The following is a 21,199-nucleotide window of genomic DNA, read 5'->3' as shown; positions in this document are numbered from 1 at the left end:
CAGAATTGTTTATTTATATTTATTGCACAATGCACTAATGCATTAATTTACAAAAACAAAACATGAATTTTTTTTGACGAGTAAAAAGTAAAATAAAATAAAAGAAAACAATTTTCTTTTTATGCATGTGATAGAAAATGAGACTAAAAAAACTTACTTTAATAACACTTATAGTACTTTAATAAATGCACACAATAAACAAATGAATGATTTATTTTGGGTTTCGGTACAAGACTGGTCTACGAATTTTGTGTATTTAACATGAAACTATGTAGAACATTCGTCGCATCCTACATTTTTTTTATTGTCATCTTCTGCATCAATATTGTTGTTCTTTCTCTCTTCGAATCACTTAAGAAGAGATCTTTGAGTGATTGATCCCCGTACGAGCCCCCAAATAACTGTTGTCCTCGTGCGGTATATTAAAGTATATTTAATGATATTATATATTACAATGATACAAGTATTAAACGTAGTGTTGGTGATTAGTTTCGCTTGGTACGTCTTTCAATTGTCTCGTCTTATCGTCTTTTCAGCCATACTGTCCGCGACACACTCTTCGGACATACTCCCGTCGTCATACTTTGTCATACTATCCCATACTGCGTTCTTCTCGCGCTCTATATAGTCATTCCCATTCATTCTCTTTCATTCCAATCCTCAGTCTCTCTCACTTCAGACATTCGGTCACGTTCGGCCATCCTAATCGTTCGTCTTTTCCAAACACTCTTCACTTTCTCCGAATCACATGTATTTCCTTTCATCCTCATGCATTCTCACACTCGGTCGTCGCACAAGTAAAGGATACTCATGCCTTCCAGGAAAGCTAGCGGACCGATCGGCGCCAAATGTTTAGTTTAACTCAAGTCCGACCGCGCGCGTTCTCTTGTTTAGGCCTAAGCGAACGCCGAAAATCCGATACTACAATATATATATCGTTAATGCATATTCTGCATTTCTCTTTGGTATCAGCTTGTAGTGTAACTTTTTTGTCTTTGCTTTCAACTATTTTCTTTTTAATTTTTTTTTCTTCGCACATTTATCGTCAATTACTTTTTCTTTCTTTCTTCTTGTTTTTGCTATCAGTTTCATTCTTTATTTTTTCATGCAATGATGAAAGTGATAATAGTTCTGCAACGACATTGTCATCCATTTTTTCGTTACTTATAATAATTGTAGATCGAACGTAATTCGGATCTTTATTTTCCTTTCCAAATTCTTCTGTCTTGTAAATATCTTGACTTTTAGTTAAATTTGCACGATTTCGATTCATTTCCTGAATCATTTTCATTTTATAATTAGTTTTGGATTCATTTTTCCGTTAAAAAATTTCAAACAATGCATTTATTCGAAAATTCCAAATATTCAGTTTATTGGCGACCAACTATGTATTATTAGATACAATCCACGGCTATTTTATATTTTGACGGCCGACTACTGATTTTACATTAATCTTGAACATTATCCAATGGTTGTGGGGGTCGGCTATTAGTTTTGCTTATATTTTTAATACTAGTAGTCGGTCCTACCGAAAGACGTTTAACTATTACTTTCATTTAACTATTACTAAATGTGTATATAAAATATTAATATTTAAAACTTACGTTTACTAACGATAGACACTATTTTAGATCCCTGTTTCTGTTATTAAATTCATTGAAATTTCGTCACGTGATATCAGCTTAGCCAATCGCCGTCAGAACAAGAATTTTTGTAGTGCACAGTATTAGCACTAGGGACATGAAACTGTATATACCGGAAGTGGAGATATAGATTGACCACTAGCATATTTTATTTTATGCGATTTTGTTATTACTTCTTAATTATTAGATATTTATTTTGGACGAGGCTGATTACTGGTTAAGGATCGACTACTGGCACATTTATCCTAGTTCTAGTGTTACGAGATTCTTTTCCGGTCCATAATAATTTAACTGTAGTAATACACACATTTGCAATAATAATTGTAGTAGTACAATTTCTTAAAATTTTTGTCAATTTAAATAACCCTTCCTTTAAAAAAAAACGGATGATATTTATTTTCCTGTATCCCTATACAATCGAAACCGCTGAAAATTCGAACCGACCCTTTATGGTTTGCCGCCGTCATGTGCCGTCTCTCTTGCTCGCAGTCTGCAGCACTCGCCGCGGCAAAGAAGAGGAAAATTATTAAATAATATAACTGAGTTTGATTAGTATTCGAACATAATGCGCATAGTATCAATTGATCTTTATTGACAGACGATCGATGACTTGTACTTCGGTAAGAGGTTGAACAATAAGGCTTTTGTTTTTGCAATAAGTCATTGGGGAAATGAAAAAGAAAATGTATATCGTGTAAATGTTATCTTACAGTAACCTTAGCTTGCTGCAATTGCAACCGGTTCGTTTGTGTGAATACATTTGTGGAAGGTATTACTTTTTTTTAGAAGTATTTCTTATCTCGTATCTAGGCCGAGCCTCGCGTGTATTTTCTGACGAGGAGAATAAACAGGATACAATGAGAGTGAATGAGATAGAGCAACAGTAAACGAGTTTGGTCTCCCTGCTTGTGGCGATCAACAATCGCGAGCGATCTTTATCGCGCGCAGACTGAATCACTAATGAAATTTTTAATTTTTATATTTTTCATTATATCTTCAGGAAAATGTTACCAATGGGTTAACAAGGATTTTTCGATAACAGTGCATCGAAAACGACTGTCAGAATTATTTAGAATTGTACGAGTTAAAGAAGCGAAAGCAGGGTCTGAGATCGATTGATTCGGCAGACGGATGAACTCAACGAATTTATTATAAAAAACAAATAATATAAATATGTGAGATAAGTGGTAAGTCGATGTTTATGCGTGGCTGCTGGGACTTTGTTGCCAAGATAGTTACATTGCGAGTAAAGATTGAAAAATTACAGACTTTTATCGTTACCGGTAATATAAAAAAAAAGTTTTCTACCAGTATTTATCGGCAATACTGGTAATAAACAAACGTTATTTTGTTGGTTTTTGATCGAGGATAATATAGTAAAAAATATAAGATAAAAATTACTACAGTAATATTTTATTAGAATAAAAACTGTGTTACATAAGAAATGTCAATTTTTAATTTACATTGTTAAACAATATTTATAGACTGTATAAATTATCTAACGTCACGTCATCTAGACGTAATCGAATTCTTGTACAAAACAAGGCTGCGTTTTTTGACGACAAGATCTAAATATTTTCCTCGCATGTTACTATTACAAAGTAAAACATTGCATGTTTTATTATCTTAGAAATATTGTTATTGTTGTTTTGTGTATTCATTTTGCTGCAATGAGATTGTTGTTTCTTAATCATCCGATGAAAACGTTCTTTTAACGAAGATGTATTGTATCTTTATCATCGTCATTGTTGTCGAAGACATGAAAACTTTCATTGCTTTCATACAATCGCTCAATTGTTTCTATAATTAATTTGGTTGAAATAACCTTCAATGTTACATTAAATAAATTATATTCATCATCGTTATTGATTTTCGCGTAGTTATGGAGAAATTGTAAAACATGATTAGTTCATCCTTTCATCGCTTTTTGTTAAAGATTTTCTAAATATTTTAACAATTTTTCACATTTTACCTACAAACTCATTAATATCTGGATTTTTCATAACATTCTGAAATAAGCAACTAATGGTAGTATTCATAATACCGTCATTATCTATTTCTTTATCTAAAATTTCATCGTCGTCAGAAGAATTCGTCATTGCACTATTTTCTTTATCAACTTCTAATTCGACTGGAGATGTAACTTTTCCGTAAAGAACCTTCACAATAATTATCGATGAATTGACGAATCATTAGCACATAATGACCAAATATTTTTATTAGTGAAACACCATCTGTCGTTATGCCAACGTTTAATCTTCATAATGGAGATTAAACGTTGATAAATCAACTCTTAATACCTCATCATGTTTTTCAACAGGCATTTTCCCGTGTACTTTCGCAAAGTCCAGATTCCAGAGATTACCGTTTTTATGTGCTGTGATATTTATGAATCATCCGTTTCTTTTTGACGTCCATTCACTAATCGTTATACTGAATTTCGTGCTTTCTTTTTTACAGAATAAAAATTCTTCTGAAATTTGATTTTTAAATTTAATTATAAATTCTCTACTTTAGAATAAGAATCGATTATTTTTTATTTTAATAAATTTATTTTGTCCACTGTTTTTAAATGAGCATGCAAGTCATTAGTACTGCTCCCATTTGCTTTAATTCTTTTCCACAATTGATAAAGAAAAGATTTTTCTAAAAATTATATGAATTATTTTATTCAGAATTTTAGTTCAGTCGAACGGAATATGTCTAAGATTAAAATATTAAATGTAATTAAAATAATTGGATATAGTGTATATAATGTATCTGGATGGCTACCTATCTTAAATTGAAACTATTTTAAAATATATGGACAATGTTTGTACATACGTACTCAATAAATTTCATATAATAAATTGTAACAATTGTTATTACATAATTTATTAATATTGAATAATGTTTTTAATGCACTTTTATTTACATAAATATATAGAATTTAACCCATTTGCATCATCGCTCTGCTTAAGCTGCCGCGTTCAAACATCAGCGACGTTCAACTGACGACTGACCCGTATCATCGCGAGCGGTTGATCGTATATACAGTAACGAGCATCAAAATTATTTATGGAGTTTATTAACAATATACTGTTTAAAACGATTAATACACAATATTATATAGCAAAATATTTTTTTATAGGCTCTTTTGCACCTTCGCATAGTGTTTTTTGCGTGCCGCGCGGATTTTTGCCTATCGCAACACTCATAGTGGCAGTTTGAAAGATTTTCACAAAAGAGTAAAACTTATTTAGAATACACTGATGTATATCAAACTAATGGAACCAAAAAGTTCTCAGAAGTGGTTAAACGTAGTCTGTTGCAACTGATAAAATGGGAGTTGTAGGCTCGCGGACTATTCCGCGCTCGGTGATAGTCGACAGTCGCGACTCGCGGATTATTCCGCGCTTGGATGCAAATGGGTTAATTGAAATCATAAATAATAATTTAAATAATTTCTTAATACCTTTACAATTTCACATTATGAGGTAGTAACGTATTAAAAATTTTACAATAAATATTTTACTTTTCTATACTCTTTGTACCTTTCGTGAAGTAAACGTAAATGAAAAGTGTAATTTTGTGAAAAACGTATTCCATATTACTTTCTTCATTGCCTCCTTGCAATAGGAATTTTATCAAATAGCAAGACCATAATTTATTGTTAATTCGTTTATTAACTTATCAGTCAAGATTCCAATCTTTTCCAAACGGTTCCAAACACTTGTCATTCCCACGCTATTTGCAGATTACTTACCCGGCTATAATTTGCGACCACGTTCAGAGTTTATTGCACTGTAGATACGATATAAGAAACTTGAAGTACATTCAATAGAACTCTTTTCTTATGAGTAATAAAGAATTGCCTTAAAACAATCTTTCCGTTTCATTCGGTCAACGGTACGTGACGTACGATCCACAAGAGCTTTCGCGTGACACGACCCGTCCAATTATTTATCCCTGTAACTACACTAAATGTTTGAATATCGAAATATCTTTTCGACATAACAATCTACACATTTCAAACTTTAAGAAAACAAGAACAAAAAAAATTCGATTTCTTTAACTCGTTAGAGTGTGTACCCCCTCAACTATAGAGGTCAACTTTTTTGTTTCGTGTTTTGTTTGTGTTACTCTTCTGAATTATTACCCTAGGTGAGCAAATGATATGTGCAAAATTTCAAAGTGAATGCACAATGGGAACTCGTGCCCCATTTAAATGTGCTCAGTTTCAATATAATTGTGTTCTGCTGTTCCAGACGCAGTAATGAATATTTTTCAATGAAAGTAAATTTCCTAGATGTATAGTAATAATAATATTTGTGTAATTTTCAAAAATATATACACCATTTTTCAGGTTTTTAAAATTGGTTTATAACACAGAGTTTGAGTCACTGCACTTACACTGTTATGGGAGTTATTATATTATAATAGAGAAGTCTTTGTAGAAAACAATGTAAGTGTCAAAAATGTAATTTTCTAGGAAAAAATGTATCCAACTTTAAATGGATTTACAAAATCCGATTTATTTTTATTGCTATATGGGACTAAGGTTACAATTACTTATATTTTCTATTTTGTGCGTTAATAATGTGCTTACTTTGTAAACAAGAAAATAGTTATTTTGATTAGGAGTTTCTCCAGGAATTGGAACATTAAACCATGCTTCAATGTACCTGCAAATTGACCATGATTAGTAAAATGCAATCCTTGATTAGTAAAATTTTCTTGCTACTTGATAAAAATTCTTTGCGAAATAAATATACTTTAAGTGGTTTTAGCTATTCACCCAGCATGTTGTAAAGCTCGAAGTCAATTTTCTTTCGATAATGTCCTGTTAATGAAAATGATCATTAATTCTAAGAATTCTATATAATCACCTCTCGGATGCTTCCGTTGTATAGTCTTCAAGCAAAAGTTCAATTTTACTTTTATATCTTATTCTAAAATAATACACGCATCTTTTCATCGTTCTATATTTGTTAACACTTTGTCATGAAAAATGGCTTGAACTTTATCTACGTATTCCTTATTGGTCCTTTTACTTAAAAAAATAGTCGCACATACTTTTAAAATGGCAAAATACATTTATGTCCAACATTGATCTCAAATTACTATGATTTTCAAATTTAAACTTAAACGCGGCTCGAGTTCCCTCTAAAGAATTTGTAGTTGAAAAATAAGGACCACCCTAACGCATATTCTCGGTACGAGTATGCGTTTTATACTCTTAGTCTAGGATTCTTAGAGCGGTCAAGTGGAGGGGGTACGCGCTTGGATATATTTTATATCAATTTTCTACGTAGAATGACTGTCATACGTCGAAGACGACTTTGTTCGATACCGAATGAATTTTGAAATTTTTATGTACAATTTTTCGTAGCACTGTCAGTTAACACGTTATTCGCCACAATGGTCCCTGGGGACTGGTGTTCCGAAGTTACAACGATTCTCTAAAGCGCCTACAAGACACGAACTCTAATACTTGTACGCTTTTAAATAATATTACTCTCGTTAGTGATACTATAAAATAACAAATATATTGATAAATTAGCGAATATTTCAACTTCTTACGCAATAGTTCGAACAAATATCGGGGACATCCTCAAGTATAGAAAACTGACGTGGCGTTTAATGTGTTAATTAAGGGTCAGTTATACTTCTAGCATTGGCATTTGGTTTTCAGTCTACAATTGTTCGATTTATACGACTATATACGTTTGACTTGTCGACTGTAGTCTACGTATGAATATATGATTTGACACGCTATACCATCTTACGAAACAGTCATAGCAAGTAGGAAACAATGAGAGCAAATAGGATACAGTTACATTCGATTATTGGACGCTTTTTTGTCTTTGGTCGGTTACAAAGATGTTTGTCAAAAATGAAGAATTTTTAAGATTATTGTAAAATATGTTCGCGCTTAATACCACTTTTTAGTAAGGACTTGTTGTTTCAAAGCAAAGCAGTTTTATAACGATACAGTAAAAAATACAGAACTTTTACTTTTCTGCTTCAGTAACTCATTAGTAACCCGAGCTACCGTCGTTCGTGTTTCAGAGATAACGCTGAGGTTCGATTCAAGTTAACATTTCCACGAAGTATGTAGTAATGTAACAATTCTGAAAATATTGGGATAAAAAATAGTTCAAATGACGTATTAACGCTCATATTTATTGAACAAATTTCATCAATCAATCGGTAATATGGCTTTTGTAAAAACGGTTCTGATAAGTATCAAAATTGGTATTCTAAATAGTGAATAAAAGTTAATTCCATGTGTAATAAAAGTAATGTTCATAATGGTCATAAGGAATTTATTTTCTTCATAAGAAAACTATTTTTTAAAGGTTTAGAAGTTTCTGTAGCAATTTATATCTTTCGTATAAGTTATATGGCTTTGAATGAAATATAAAACCATGGAATAATAAAGAATTTTGACAGAAGTTTCTCATGGAATTAATCGGAGATTTTATTTATAATCAAAACAATGCGCAATTATCTTCATCCAATAAGCAATACCATTTAAATGTAATATTAAATTAGTCCATTGTATATAAATATTGTGTGGTACGCTTTAAACGTAAAGTGAAAGGGGGACGGAAGCAGTAATAACGTAGAGTGTATAATCGGCGACGGATGTTGCCGTCTTTGAGTTCTAGATGAAAATCAAAAACAATGTTTGAGGCTTTTTTATTTTCCAACCTATAACGAAGCTAGTTGTCATCAAGACAAATTTCGAAATAATATCTTTTTTTTACAGAGAAGCACGTTTTACGTTTTTCCGATCGTATTCTGATTAATAAAAAAAATATATTTGTTAAATATGGATATTAACGTATTCATGTACGCACGTATGTACATATGCAGGCATGTACTGAATCAATTTCAATGAAACTTTATATTTAAACTTTATTTTCTGATCTCAAGGTCTAATTAGATTTCAAGGGGGCAGAATAGTTTGAATATTTAAAAAATCGATTCTTTTTTTTTGTTTTAAATAGTACTCATAGTTTGAAGTTTTAGAAATAAGATACAAAAGATCCCAGCCTTTAAAACAACTTATTTTGGAGTTTAAACGACATTTGCTCAGTCTACTATATATCAACTCGCGTACTGCTGTAACACAGCGGTCCTTGTCCTAGAGTCTTTTGTTCGCATTGTTCAAAGCGAACAACAAGTCAATTTTATCGGTTCTAACGGTACAAGAGTCGATCACTGTGTGCCACCCTTTTTGTAAACTTGATTTCAACGTTCTAGTTAGTAGAAACTCGAAATTCTTGTAGCCAGTGTGGTTTACTTGGTTCCGATAGAGAGACTTGCGTAGAGATTTTTCCGTGAAAAGTATTAGTTGCGGATAAGGTGAAAGGGATAAATGTTGAAGGTTCGCGAGCATTAACTAAAAAGCAAAGCAACTTCAACAAGTACGTTCACGAAACAACTGACTGACGATGCGATGGAAGAATCCATAAAGCTGCTTGTTAGAGACAACTACCTCCATTTATGAAGAACTGAGCTGTGATCGCTTGTGAGAGCATTGCATGGGTGTATTCACCTAAAATTAAAATGAGAATTCGAACAATTGATATAGTGTTCAGCTCCAAAAAATTTGTTTAGCGGCATTGTAACTGCAAAAATTACTGCTCGTATTGCTAATATTTTCAATATAGGCTTTTCTAATGTATTATTATGAGCAATACGAACATCAAAATAGTGCAAATAGCTACTGCAATATGCGACACACTCGACGAAGAGGGAATACAAATAGCCAGCAAACGAACGTTTGAGAGTTCCAAAAAAGTCGTATTGCTCGTAAATATCTTGGACTGGCCTTACAAGAGGTTGAAATTAAAGCAGAGGGTCATATGTATGAAGCAGGAATGGCTGATTGGTGGTAAGTGAAGGATACATATGAAAAAATGATGTACCGAAACTTTAAAAGCATTTTCCTCGAGACTGGGTTTTTAGAAGCGATGTGCGGAACATCTCGGAATCTAGCAAACCGATTTCTATAAAATTTGGTATGTATTTTTAGTGTAACATTTATTAGGCATTGACGATCGAATTTTTTTAGGTTGTTAATAATTTCGGGAAGTATAAACAAAAAACGTAAATTTTTTATATAAATTCGATAGATTAACTTTAAATAGCTACTATTTTTATAATTTTCACAAAAATGGAAATGTTCGATCGTCGATGCTCAGAGAATACTGTATACTTTCAAACTATTTGTGATTTTTTGCCGTAGCATAAAATTGTGATTTAATGTTGTTTTTTGTACTTTATAACGTGCTAAAATGAACTGCAAAAACTTATGTCAATCAAATATGTACATTTTTTATATCGTTTCTTTAAAGTCATAATAGGTTTTAAACTGGCCAAACTGTCCTGCTCCTTTAAATATGTACATCTTCGTTCAATTAAATGTATCATAAAAATCATTATGCATAATGTAAGATTTTTAAATTAGAGAAAATAACGGCATTATAAAATATCGATAGAATATTATTCGCATCTGTGGATGTAGTAAGATAGAAATGACAAACATCGACAGTTTTCGTTAGCGATTACACAACGATTAATATAATGTGAGAGGTACTATAGTTCCCACGAAATTTTCTTGTATATTTCTGTAGATCTTTATTATTTCTTTTTCGAACAAGTTCACGGAAAAAAGAAGAAAATTCCCTTAGAGATTAAGTTGCGAAATTGGGTCACACCGAGTGTTATTTTTGCCTCGAGGAACATCTTACTTAAATAAGTAATTGCGATTCTACGACGTTATAATACATAGGTCTTTTAAAGGGACAAAATAATTATTTTTATTACAAATCTGCGAACTCCTGGTATCGCGATTACGAGGAAATTATTTTCAGAAACTTTGTCACAGTTACAAATCAGAACTTACGCAACAATGACATCATGTTATGCGTCGATGAAAATAATATTACAACCTAAAAATTAAATTTATCCTCGTTAAATCAATGAAGGCACGATCAAATATACAACGTGTTACTTAAATTTTAATGAAAATTTTCAAATTCGTTTGTTTTCTCAAAAACATAGCAGAATACGAGGTTTTAAGAGATAAAGATCATAATTCGTTCGCTAATGTAGTAAGTTCTTAGGGCACTACGATTTTTTTAATAATTAAAAACGTAACTCGGCAGTTACGATCGAGTTTGACGACATCGATTTGTTTTTTCCTCACGTTTTGCTTGAATTTTCACAAGAAGTAATTTTATGATTTTTGTGGCATTTAGATTAATTTATATTTTTGAATCACTTGGAAGGAAAATGTAAAAATATTGAAAAATTGTCCTTTACGTAGGTAATGTAAATGATTGATTTATTAATTATACTCAAAAAGGATTACTTTCTCACTATTAGTCATATTATATGTAAACTTATTTGTGGTAAAATGATATAAAATGTATTATGTTGCTATTAAAACGGTAATTTTTTAGAAAGAGGTAAATATATTTGCCCGTGGAAATGAAGGAGATTACCCGAATAAATGCTTCAAATATACCTACGTTTATTAATCAGTATGAGTATTTAAAGAAACATTCCTACACGAGAAAACTCTTGTTTAGTAGTTTCCCGAATACACAATGAAAAATGTACTTAAAGTGATATTCTACCTCTTTTGCTACTTTTGTAATTTATTGTGTAATATTTCTTTTCTATTAGATCATTCCATAAGCAACGTCGTTTCTTATCTTATATTAAATGAGCATCTGTATCGCATCTCAACGATTTTTTTATACAAACTACTTCGAATGTTTCTTAAGGAATACTCCCTTGACAGTCAACAACGTGTATTGGAAGTAGTTTGATCGATATTTTTCATACAAAAAGAAAAAATTAAAAATGAGTGTGAGCGAAAACCATTTGCGGCATTACATGCTGTATAAATTTAAAAAAAGCAGTGTTACTACATATACTGTTGAGATTGCTACATGTATACTATTTCTGAAGTATATGGTAAATGTTTTTTAAATTTGAGAAAGTGTGAAAAATAGTTTTTAAATTCCAAAATGGTAATTTTGACTTTTCTGACGAATCGATTGACCACTAACGTTCGATGTTGAGGCATTAAAGGTTTTAATCGGCATAAAACATCGCCTAACTACTGAAGAAATAGCAGAAAAATCGAGTAGTGGCGTAGCACGGTACATCGACATTTGCAACAATCCATTTACGAAAGTTTATTAATATCGTTACATAACGTATCTGTATGTTAATTTTTACTGCTTTTTCGAGAACGTGTCGAATTGGTCGAACATATCGCACTGTACAATAAGGTTGATTCCGTTCACCTCGAAATCGTATTTTTCGAACCAGTTTTCAAGATTTCCCAAAATGCAACGAACGTATCGATTTCATATTTTGACCGTACATTCTCGAATATACTTCTACATACATTGTTTATCGCCCGAGCGTGGCTTTTCTTCCATTCCTTCGTTTACTGACAATAGTATTTGCGAAAAGATTTGATCGACGTCATATTTAATCAAATAAAAATATTGACAGTTATTTTTTTCGTGATGATGCAATTCTGAAATGGTCTTATTCAGTAGTATACCATATTGTGGCTAATTTTATATAACGTAATAAATAGTTGCAATTACTATCGTAGTAGATATACTTATTTGTAAGTTTATATATATTCTCCTTGTTATACAAGCTGATATCAAAAAGCACAATATTTTTGCACAAATTTGACACGAATTTTTACGTAACGAATGTTCCTATCCGTTAAATCCCAATAATTATTTACAGTGCAAATAATAAAGTATACTACTCTTTTTTCTATGAAGTTTGATCGTACATATTCCATTTTGAGTAAATGCGAAACAGTCAATATGAAATTATTCTACTAGAAAAGCAAACATCTTAGTTTTAAAAAGATACACGTAAATATTGTTTATACAGTGTTAATTTGGACGTACTACTGTATATTCTTCTCTCGTTAAATATTATTTCTTTTAATTCGTTACAAACATGTGTATATTGTCATTGCAGTATCATCTGTATATATAAATAAATTTTAAACTAATAAGTAGTCATTTTTAACCCTCGGGGTCTTTGAGTTTTAGATGAAAATATTGTTTAATTCCTCAAGTTTGTCAGCTATAACATCCCCATCAAGACGATGGGGACAGACTACCTACTTCCCTCGTTTGAAAAATGTGTACACCATTTGTGAATTAAATTAGAGACTTTAATAAGTGTATCAGAATTCTTTTACATTCTTTTAACGTTCAGGACAATAAAAAATTATTTCGAGGAATAAAAGAGCCAATATGTCGATTGCGTTAATGAAAATGAAGTTTGCCCGCGGAGGGTTAAAGTAAACGTTTATTCTACGAATTGCACCGATTGATTGAACGCTTAGAACGAAACACCTAAAGGATTAACACAATTGACTATGTGTGTTTATAAATTATGTTTGCTCGGTTTAGTGCTAAATATTGATGTGCATGTTTCTAGTTCCACGATTGGATTTGGATAGCCTCGAAAGCGGATACCACGGCCTGGTGAAGGAAAATGAAACTCTGGTCGAGGTTACACCACAAATACGAGCTTTGGGTGCCAAAGTTTGCTCCTTCCGTATCGCGAACAAACATCATGGCGAAGCACCCTTCGAGATTGTCTTGAAAGAGAAAGGAATGGCGGAGCTAAGAGCTCTGCGAGTTCTGAATTGCGAAAAACGGCGCAACTACAAGTTTGATGTTCAAGCGGTTGGCTGCAATGGAGCACTGTCGGAAAAGTAAGAATTACATAGGATAAGTTTCAATTAAGTAGTTTATTTTAGTTTGCACTGTAATCATGATAATGAAATTATTAAGCCTCGTATCAATTTCTGTCTTTATCAAGTTCCATTTCTTTTGTACGGTAGCGTAATCTCGCTTGTCCAGAAATTAAGTACCGATTTTTAGTACAATCGCTGTAAAAATGAAAATTCAAATTTGAATGTTGATTTTAAATCAAACCACGCTTGATTGCTAAATTTACACTACTTTTGAATCAGTGAATTCTTCGGACATATTTGAGACGACTTTTTGACTTTTCTATCACTTTTTTGTAATGAAAGTTAATTAGGTGATACCAATTGCAATGCTTCCTAAATCAATTACATTTTATAAATAAAAATAAAAAGCCAAGAATGGTAGATGATTTTTAATATAGGTTGCTATACTTACCGAATTATACTTATTTATACTTACCGAAAACCCCCTCGTGCTTTGTTTATGTTTCATGTAATAGTAACAGCTATACTACGAAATATCAATATTCTAACTACAATATTCTTTTAAAACAGAAACCTCTCTAAACAATTGAAACTATAATTGTATTATGATCAATCTCGTGAATGCGAAGTTAAATAAGCTACAGTTAATTTACGGACAATTTAATATATATCAGTTATTTACTAACGAATTGGAAAGAATTATTAAAACTAGTTTCCATTTGGTAAACTATTTTACAATGTTCTTAGAATATAATATTTGTTTTCGAGTAAAAATGCATGTTGCAGGAGTATCATTCTTCCACGTGCATGTCACTGGTATTACATACGCTATCGTCCATAGTTATCCACTCATACTTCGTTTCTGTTTTTAAAGATATGATAAAAAAAAAATATATTCTTAAAAGATGAATTCAGTTTATGATTTATTTTTTGTTTACTATTCTATGATTTAAAATGATATCATTATTTATTCATTTGAAACAATTGTTACCGAGGCAACTTCTTCTATTTAAGTGAGTTATTTCGTAACTCTTTTTTCATCAAAGCTACGGGAAATTTTCAATTATTTTTGGTCGATTGCACCATAGCCGTCTCAGTACAATATTTGTATATTTCTTTCCGTTGTTTTTTTGGAATTGATTCAACTTTAAAAGGACCAAATGAATTAAAATTATTGGTTACAAAAGTGTTGCCCTATTATGCTCCTTTGCAATAGGGAAAAATTAGTTACTAAAACTAAATACGTTTGCCGTAATTATGATTAAAAGCAAACGTGACAATGTACAGTAATCCTCGGTTTTAAGACGAATCGTCAAGTTTGTCAGCTATAATCAGTTTTACGTCGAGGCGAGAATTTGTTTTTAGAATCGATTGAACGAAATAGCGCGCTCAAAGAGAACGGTGAATGGGACCTAACATCGGCAAGAATCTTGAGCAATATTGCAGTTGAATTGCTGTGGCAATTATTAATGCGATATAAAATGGAGTATGTTTTTCATTACATCTTTGTAAAAGTGGCGATGACTTTATCTTTGACCTCATTTTCATTGGAGAAATCTCACCAATCTATTGATAACACTTGTAAAAATAGATTGAAAAATATAAATATTCAGTTTTATTAGAAGAAAAATTCGATCCGGCACGTGACAACACTTTTATAGCCAGCCAATATTTATCGGCACACTTGCCAGCCGCTCGAATCAATGGAGTCTCTCGCGTTGCAGGAACTATGGTAAAGATGACACTGCCTTATGAAACCGAAGACAAGATCCCATCTTGAAACTGAGAATTACTGTAAATCGAAATAAAAAAACTTGACTGCTAGACGAACAATAGCATCTATAGTCCATTCAAAGAGACGAGATACCAATGCTTATATTAACACCTGCGTGATCAGTTACATGATCTTTAGCTATTGGTCTATTTTCTTGAGCTCCGGGAACGACTCTCACTCAGATATAGAGGGTTTTTTCTCTGATCAGAATAAACCGAACGGTTTGAAAGAACTTTAGATTATTCACATTGCATGTCTTCCTTCGAGTCGGTTAGTTCAATTCGAATCCTTCGATTTTTTTTTAAGCAAGCCGAACATTATTCGGTTGATGATGGTAGTCGTAGTAGTACTAGTAATAATAATAGTAGTAGTAGTAGTAGTAGTAGTAGTAGTAGTAGTAGTAGTAGTAGTAGTAGTAGTAGTGGTGGATATAGTGGTGGTGGTGGTAGTAGTAGTAATTTAAACAGTGATTCAAAATAAACTTCTAATAAAAACAATTATTTTGTCTAACTTATTTCATTTATTCCGTTATTATCCTAAATTTGTCTTATATTTCTTTAAGAAATGATTGTTCGAAAACATAATTTCTTTATTATGTGTGCCGTTGATTGTACAAGTAATTTAATTGTAAGTCAAATAATTTGAATTACAAAAAAAAGAAAAATGAAGTTTCGAAAAAATGTTCTACGTAATCATCGGTTCCGAGTATTGTGAAATTGGCCCTGATCTGATCACGCACTCGTCACGTGCAGTTATATTCGGTATCTCGTCTTGTTAAACGAACTATAGAATGTCAGAGATCGTTAAAAAAATAGGAATGTACAAAAGAAATAGCTGGACAAAATTTGTTTATTTTCTATTATATTATTTTCAAATACCAATCTTCTTGTATTACAATATTTTAAAATAATCCTTTATTAATTCAAGCACTGCAAGGGATATACTCGTTTAACAATGTCACAGAATTTCGATAAGATTAAAATCTTACAATGTATCACCGTGTTAAAATAATGTAAGCTCATTTATATACCGTTTAGTAAATTGAAAGTATTTTTTCTTATTTTTGAAGCCAACGAACGTTTGCTTTTTCGTTGTGAAAGTTTTAAATCCATTTTCAACCTGTGCATCGTCCTGTTAGATACATTGAGATTTAAATTTTGCTTCATTTTGTGAATTGTTACAGACAAAGTTTCTTTTAATTTGCAAATTATCGTATTATCGTTTCTCCAAATTTTCCTTGTTGCGCAAAATTTAATCGAAGTATTTTTTATTTACCATAGTCTTGTAACTCTCGTTCAATTAAAATTTCATATCTATTTGCATTTGCCTATTATTCTATTATTATTCTTATTGTGATTATATTTTTGTACAGTTAATGCAACTGTATATAACGATAGTCGGCACATTTCGCACCATTACGAGTGGATGAAAGACTTTACTATTGTCCATTATCAACGTTTTACAAGGTCGTTGATTTGCACACCATGTGAACATAGTCCTATCAATATATACATAAACAGATAACAGAACTAAAACTAAAACAATAGATACTAACGATATATCAATGATACTGAAATATGTTAAAAGTACCGGTATTGAAACACTCGATTCACATATAAAATTATAAATCGTTGATTTTCTTTTTAGGCTATTACGGCATGTACGATAATTATACATTTATTACCGTAGAAAGAAACATTCTGCCTTTCCTTTTCACGATTCTAAAATTCCATGATACGTACCGTTTACTATATTTTGTAATAGGTATTAAAGGATCGTTTTAATTTCATTTTAGTGCCACGGTGCATATTACCGTGGTGGATGTGAACGAATATGCACCACAGTTCCTCCAACCGGCCTATGTCAGCACCGTGGATGAAGGTCGATTATACGAAGAAGTTGTACGCGTTGAGGCATCCGACAGGGATTGCACTCCAAAATTCGGTGATGTATGCAAATATGAAATCTTGACAGCCGATCAACCGTTTATCATCGATAACGAAGGAGCCATACGTAACACCGAACCGTTAGATTACGAACGTTCTCACAACTATATCTTGAGCGTAGTAGCGTACGATTGCGGTATGAAACAATCCGCGCCAGCCATGGTAACCGTTAAGGTGAACCGTGTCTGCGCTCCTGGATGGAGAGGAATCCCAGAAAGGGTCGATTATGCCGCTGGCGTAGGTTCTCAACCGTTGCTTCCTTCCGCCAAACTGGATCTTTGCGACGCTCCGTGCATACTGCGTAACGTTAGGGCTACTTTAACCCTCGCTACGGATCACATAGGTAAAGGTTGTGACCGTGACACGTATGGCGTACGCAGCCAACGTAAATTATGCGGTGCGTGTCGCGATAGCGTAGATTTATTACCAACACCTGGGCCTACGACTTCCTGGACAGCATCTTTGTCTCGAGACGAAGGCAGGGAAGCGGATGAAATTTTCGAATTCGATGGCGTTGATTCCGCTGCTATCATACCTAGCGATGTGCTCGAGCACAGTTTGGCACAGAAATTTACTATCGGAGTTTGGGTGAAACATCGGTCACGTCCCAGACAAGATCCTCACGTCAAGGAACACATTTTATGCGCTGCTGATGATCATAGTAAGTTTCCTCTGTCGTTTACCAATTTTCTTTTTTCGTTTTTGTTAATTGCCTTTATAAAACGAGCATCTTACACGATATATGAAAATTATTCTACTAAAGCATTGACCGTTTGAATTGCAGAAATGAATAGACACCATTACGCCCTGTTCATTAGAAATTGCAGACTGATTTTATTACTTAGACGTGACTTCTCGGAGGGTGATCCTAATATCTTTCGGCCCGCCGAATGGCGTTGGAAACTTGTTCAAGTGTGCGACGACAAGTGGCACCACTATGCCGTTCAGGTCGATTTCCCTCATGTGACCTTGTACGTTGACGGAGAGGAATGGCGTACGAACGAGAAGAATCCTGAAGTTATCGACGACTGGCCGCTACACCCTGCAAAAGGCGTCAACACAACTCTCGTTGTCGGTGCATGCTGGCAAGGTTCCGATAATAAAACTAAACATCATTTCCGTGGGTATTTGGCTGGACTCTCCGTCCTAGTTGGCCGAAACGAGAAACCAGACGTTCTGTCTTGCTTGCGTCGTTGCCAGGAAGGTATCCGTGTGCCATCGATGGATCTACTACAACCGGGAACTCAGTTGCTTACTAATTCCGACCTAACCGAAGTGCGAATCGACGGTGACAATCGTACCAATGTCGAAATGCTTCTTCGTCGGATCGGTTATTCCAACTCCAGGCAATTCCCTACACCGGGCCGTCGTAATTTCCGTTTGCAAACGACGATCGTGTGCGAAGGTAGCGAGAACAATCCGCTCCCGGTACCAACCGTTCAATCGTACGTCACCGTACTACCTCCACCGCGTCCAGGTATAACCGTGAACGGTACTGGCTACGTAGCCAGGGAATACGCAGATTTTCGTTTAGGTGTGCGTGTATTCCCGGATGCCCGTGTCACCGCCGGTTCTGCGGCTAGGTTGGATGCGTGCGCCGTCAGTGTTTACCCGAGTCTGAATCCCGATCACGAGAGTTTAGGTTTGCCCGGTGACGCTCTGCGTAGAATTCATTCGATCACTGCGCGCGTAGATCGAGACGGTGTCGTACTCTCGGGCGCGGACACTCCTTACAATTACCAACAGCTAATACGTTTAATCATGTACACGAATCGTAAACCGGCATATTATCTCGATCGTGTTTTCAAATTGACCTGCTCCGAGCTGAACGGCCGGTTTATCAGTAACGAGTACGTGCAAACCCTCGCCGTTATTCACCCGAAGGAGAAAACTACCGCTATTCCTCGCTCGACTCCGGACGAACCACCGATAGCTAGATTAGTGGAAGCAATCCCTGCCCATGCGCAGTTGTCGCCCCATCATGCAGACTTGCCGGAAGAATACTCCACGACTGTCCTCCGTGAAGGTAATAGGAGCGCGGGTGGTAGTCACGCTGTAACGATCGTTGCTGCTTCTTGCATTTGCATCTTGCTTTTAATGGCGATGGTCGGGGCAGCAAGGGTCAGAGGTGCTGCTAAACGACGACGGTCTGCCGGTGACGAATTGGCCGCCGAGACCGAAATGGCTTGGGACGACTCGGCTCTCGCTATTACCGTTAACCCAATGGAGAGGCTCACGGAACACGATTCTCACCATCCTAGCCAGAGAGACGAGGATGCCGATGATTCTGGAAGTTCAGATTCGGAAGACGGATCGTTCAGAGAGGATGATCTGGATAGCTCCGATTATGAGAACGATTGCAAGCTAAGCAACGGTCGGCATCTCCGCCATAATTCACCTCATGATTTGGAGTGGGATCATCGTGATGTTTAAATTACTATTCCTCTGCATTCACCATCCCCTTTCTTCGTATGGCAATTAAGCGGGGTACTAACTCATATGGCTTTTCATCGTTCCCCTTCAAATAATCATTTTTATTACTTTTTTTTATTTCGCGACATTTTCGAGCGCACGTAGAATTGTTCCAATCGTTCCATTACTCGTTGGGTCGTGTTTTCACGTTCAAAGTTTCCCTCGATTTTGGGCAACCGATTCACTATATTCCTACGTAAATGCGAAAGCTTCGTATTATATCCGTCCCCATACATGAAATTGGTATCATGAAACGTTAATCATCGATTGGTTAGTACTCTCCATAAAAGCCAGCAAAATTTCTAAGAGTGCGGGACGCTTTATCGAATAGTTAAACTCTTTGTATCTGCAACATGTCGCTGACATTGACACAAGATACGCGTAAAAGAATACTTAAGTTTACTGGGAAGTTCTCGGTAAATATTGGAAACAGTTAATTTATATTTGTCACTCATTAGTACTAATTATTATTATTATTATTATTATTATTAGTACTAATTATTATTATTATTATTAGTACTAATTATTATTACTATTATTACTATTATTACTATTACAATTATCATTATCATTATTATTATTATTATTACTATTATTATTATTATTATTATTATTATTTTCACTAGTAGTAGTGGTAGTAGTAGTAGTAGTAGTGGTAGTAGTAGCAGTAGTAGTAGTAGGACAAGGGGACTTTTTTACTCTCAATTATCTTTTCCGCCATTTAATCTATTTCATTCTATTCCACTATTACTATTATAAATTTTTCTAACGCTGACTATATTCGCTATTGTCGATTATAATTTTTGTTGATACACAGGACGACCCGATAACGTTATTGCAATCTACGATGTTAATCCAATCGGACGTATTCTTCCTTTCTAAAATTTAGTTGTGTGTGTGTGTGTGTATATATATATATATATATATACATATATGTATATATATATATATACACACATATAAATATATATAACCAAATTTTTAAGTCGACATTTGATCTCGTAAATGTATATTTTTGCGTATGATCGCATTTTTGGTATTCGAAGAGAACGTTTTCATGATAAGTAATCGAAAACGTGGGTCGAAAAATATTTCTTCATCGGTACCGCGTGAATCGGGTTGAGCCTAGGCCATGGTACGATATACTTGCCCAGTTTTACGTTTTACGTTTAAGAGAAATTTGTAATAATTTGCACAATGTTCCTTCCTAATCGATCTATAAACTTGTAGCTGTTAGTAAGGACATTGCCGCGCGCGCATTTTACGATAGTGCTTCACCATTAAATACGGTATAATATCATATCCGTATACATGTGTGCGCATGCATATAGATTTGTATGCAAATCCATTGCGTATACAGACTGTATGAAGTACATGTGTATGTGCATGAGACACGTGTACTTACATATACATACAGTGTCCGATCATTATTCTGTGGTGAGGAGCCATCTACGTGGAAAAACGATTGTTCTAAATAATGCGCAGCGATCAACCTCGGTGGTATCGTTTGTTATTTTTTAAAGAATTATTGTGCAATCATCACTCTTTTCATAGAGAAACTGATTTTTACGTGCCTTTATGCAACTAGTATGTTGAATTCTACTCTATATTTTAA

General features: G+C 33.9%; 1 protein-coding gene across 1 annotated transcript in view; it reads left to right on the top strand.

Annotated features, from left to right (window-relative positions):
• Cals (calsyntenin 1) overlaps positions 1–20,512 on the top strand; it is a 28,315-nt gene extending 7,803 nt beyond the window's left edge. Inside the window, exons 2-4 of the mRNA XM_076303937.1 lie at positions 13,131–13,410; positions 16,962–17,773; positions 17,897–20,512. Of these exons, the coding sequence (XP_076160052.1) occupies positions 13,131–13,410; positions 16,962–17,773; positions 17,897–19,545 (2,741 nt within the window). The 3' untranslated portion in view covers positions 19,546–20,512. The remainder of the gene's footprint in view (positions 1–13,130; positions 13,411–16,961; positions 17,774–17,896) is intronic.
• The last annotated feature ends 687 nt before the right edge of the window (positions 20,513–21,199 follow it).

Source organism: Ptiloglossa arizonensis, chromosome 2, assembly GCF_051014685.1.
Source record: "Ptiloglossa arizonensis isolate GNS036 chromosome 2, iyPtiAriz1_principal, whole genome shotgun sequence".
Classification (NCBI taxonomy): Eukaryota; Metazoa; Arthropoda; class Insecta; order Hymenoptera; family Colletidae; genus Ptiloglossa; species Ptiloglossa arizonensis.
This window is presented reverse-complemented; position numbering and strand designations above follow the sequence as displayed.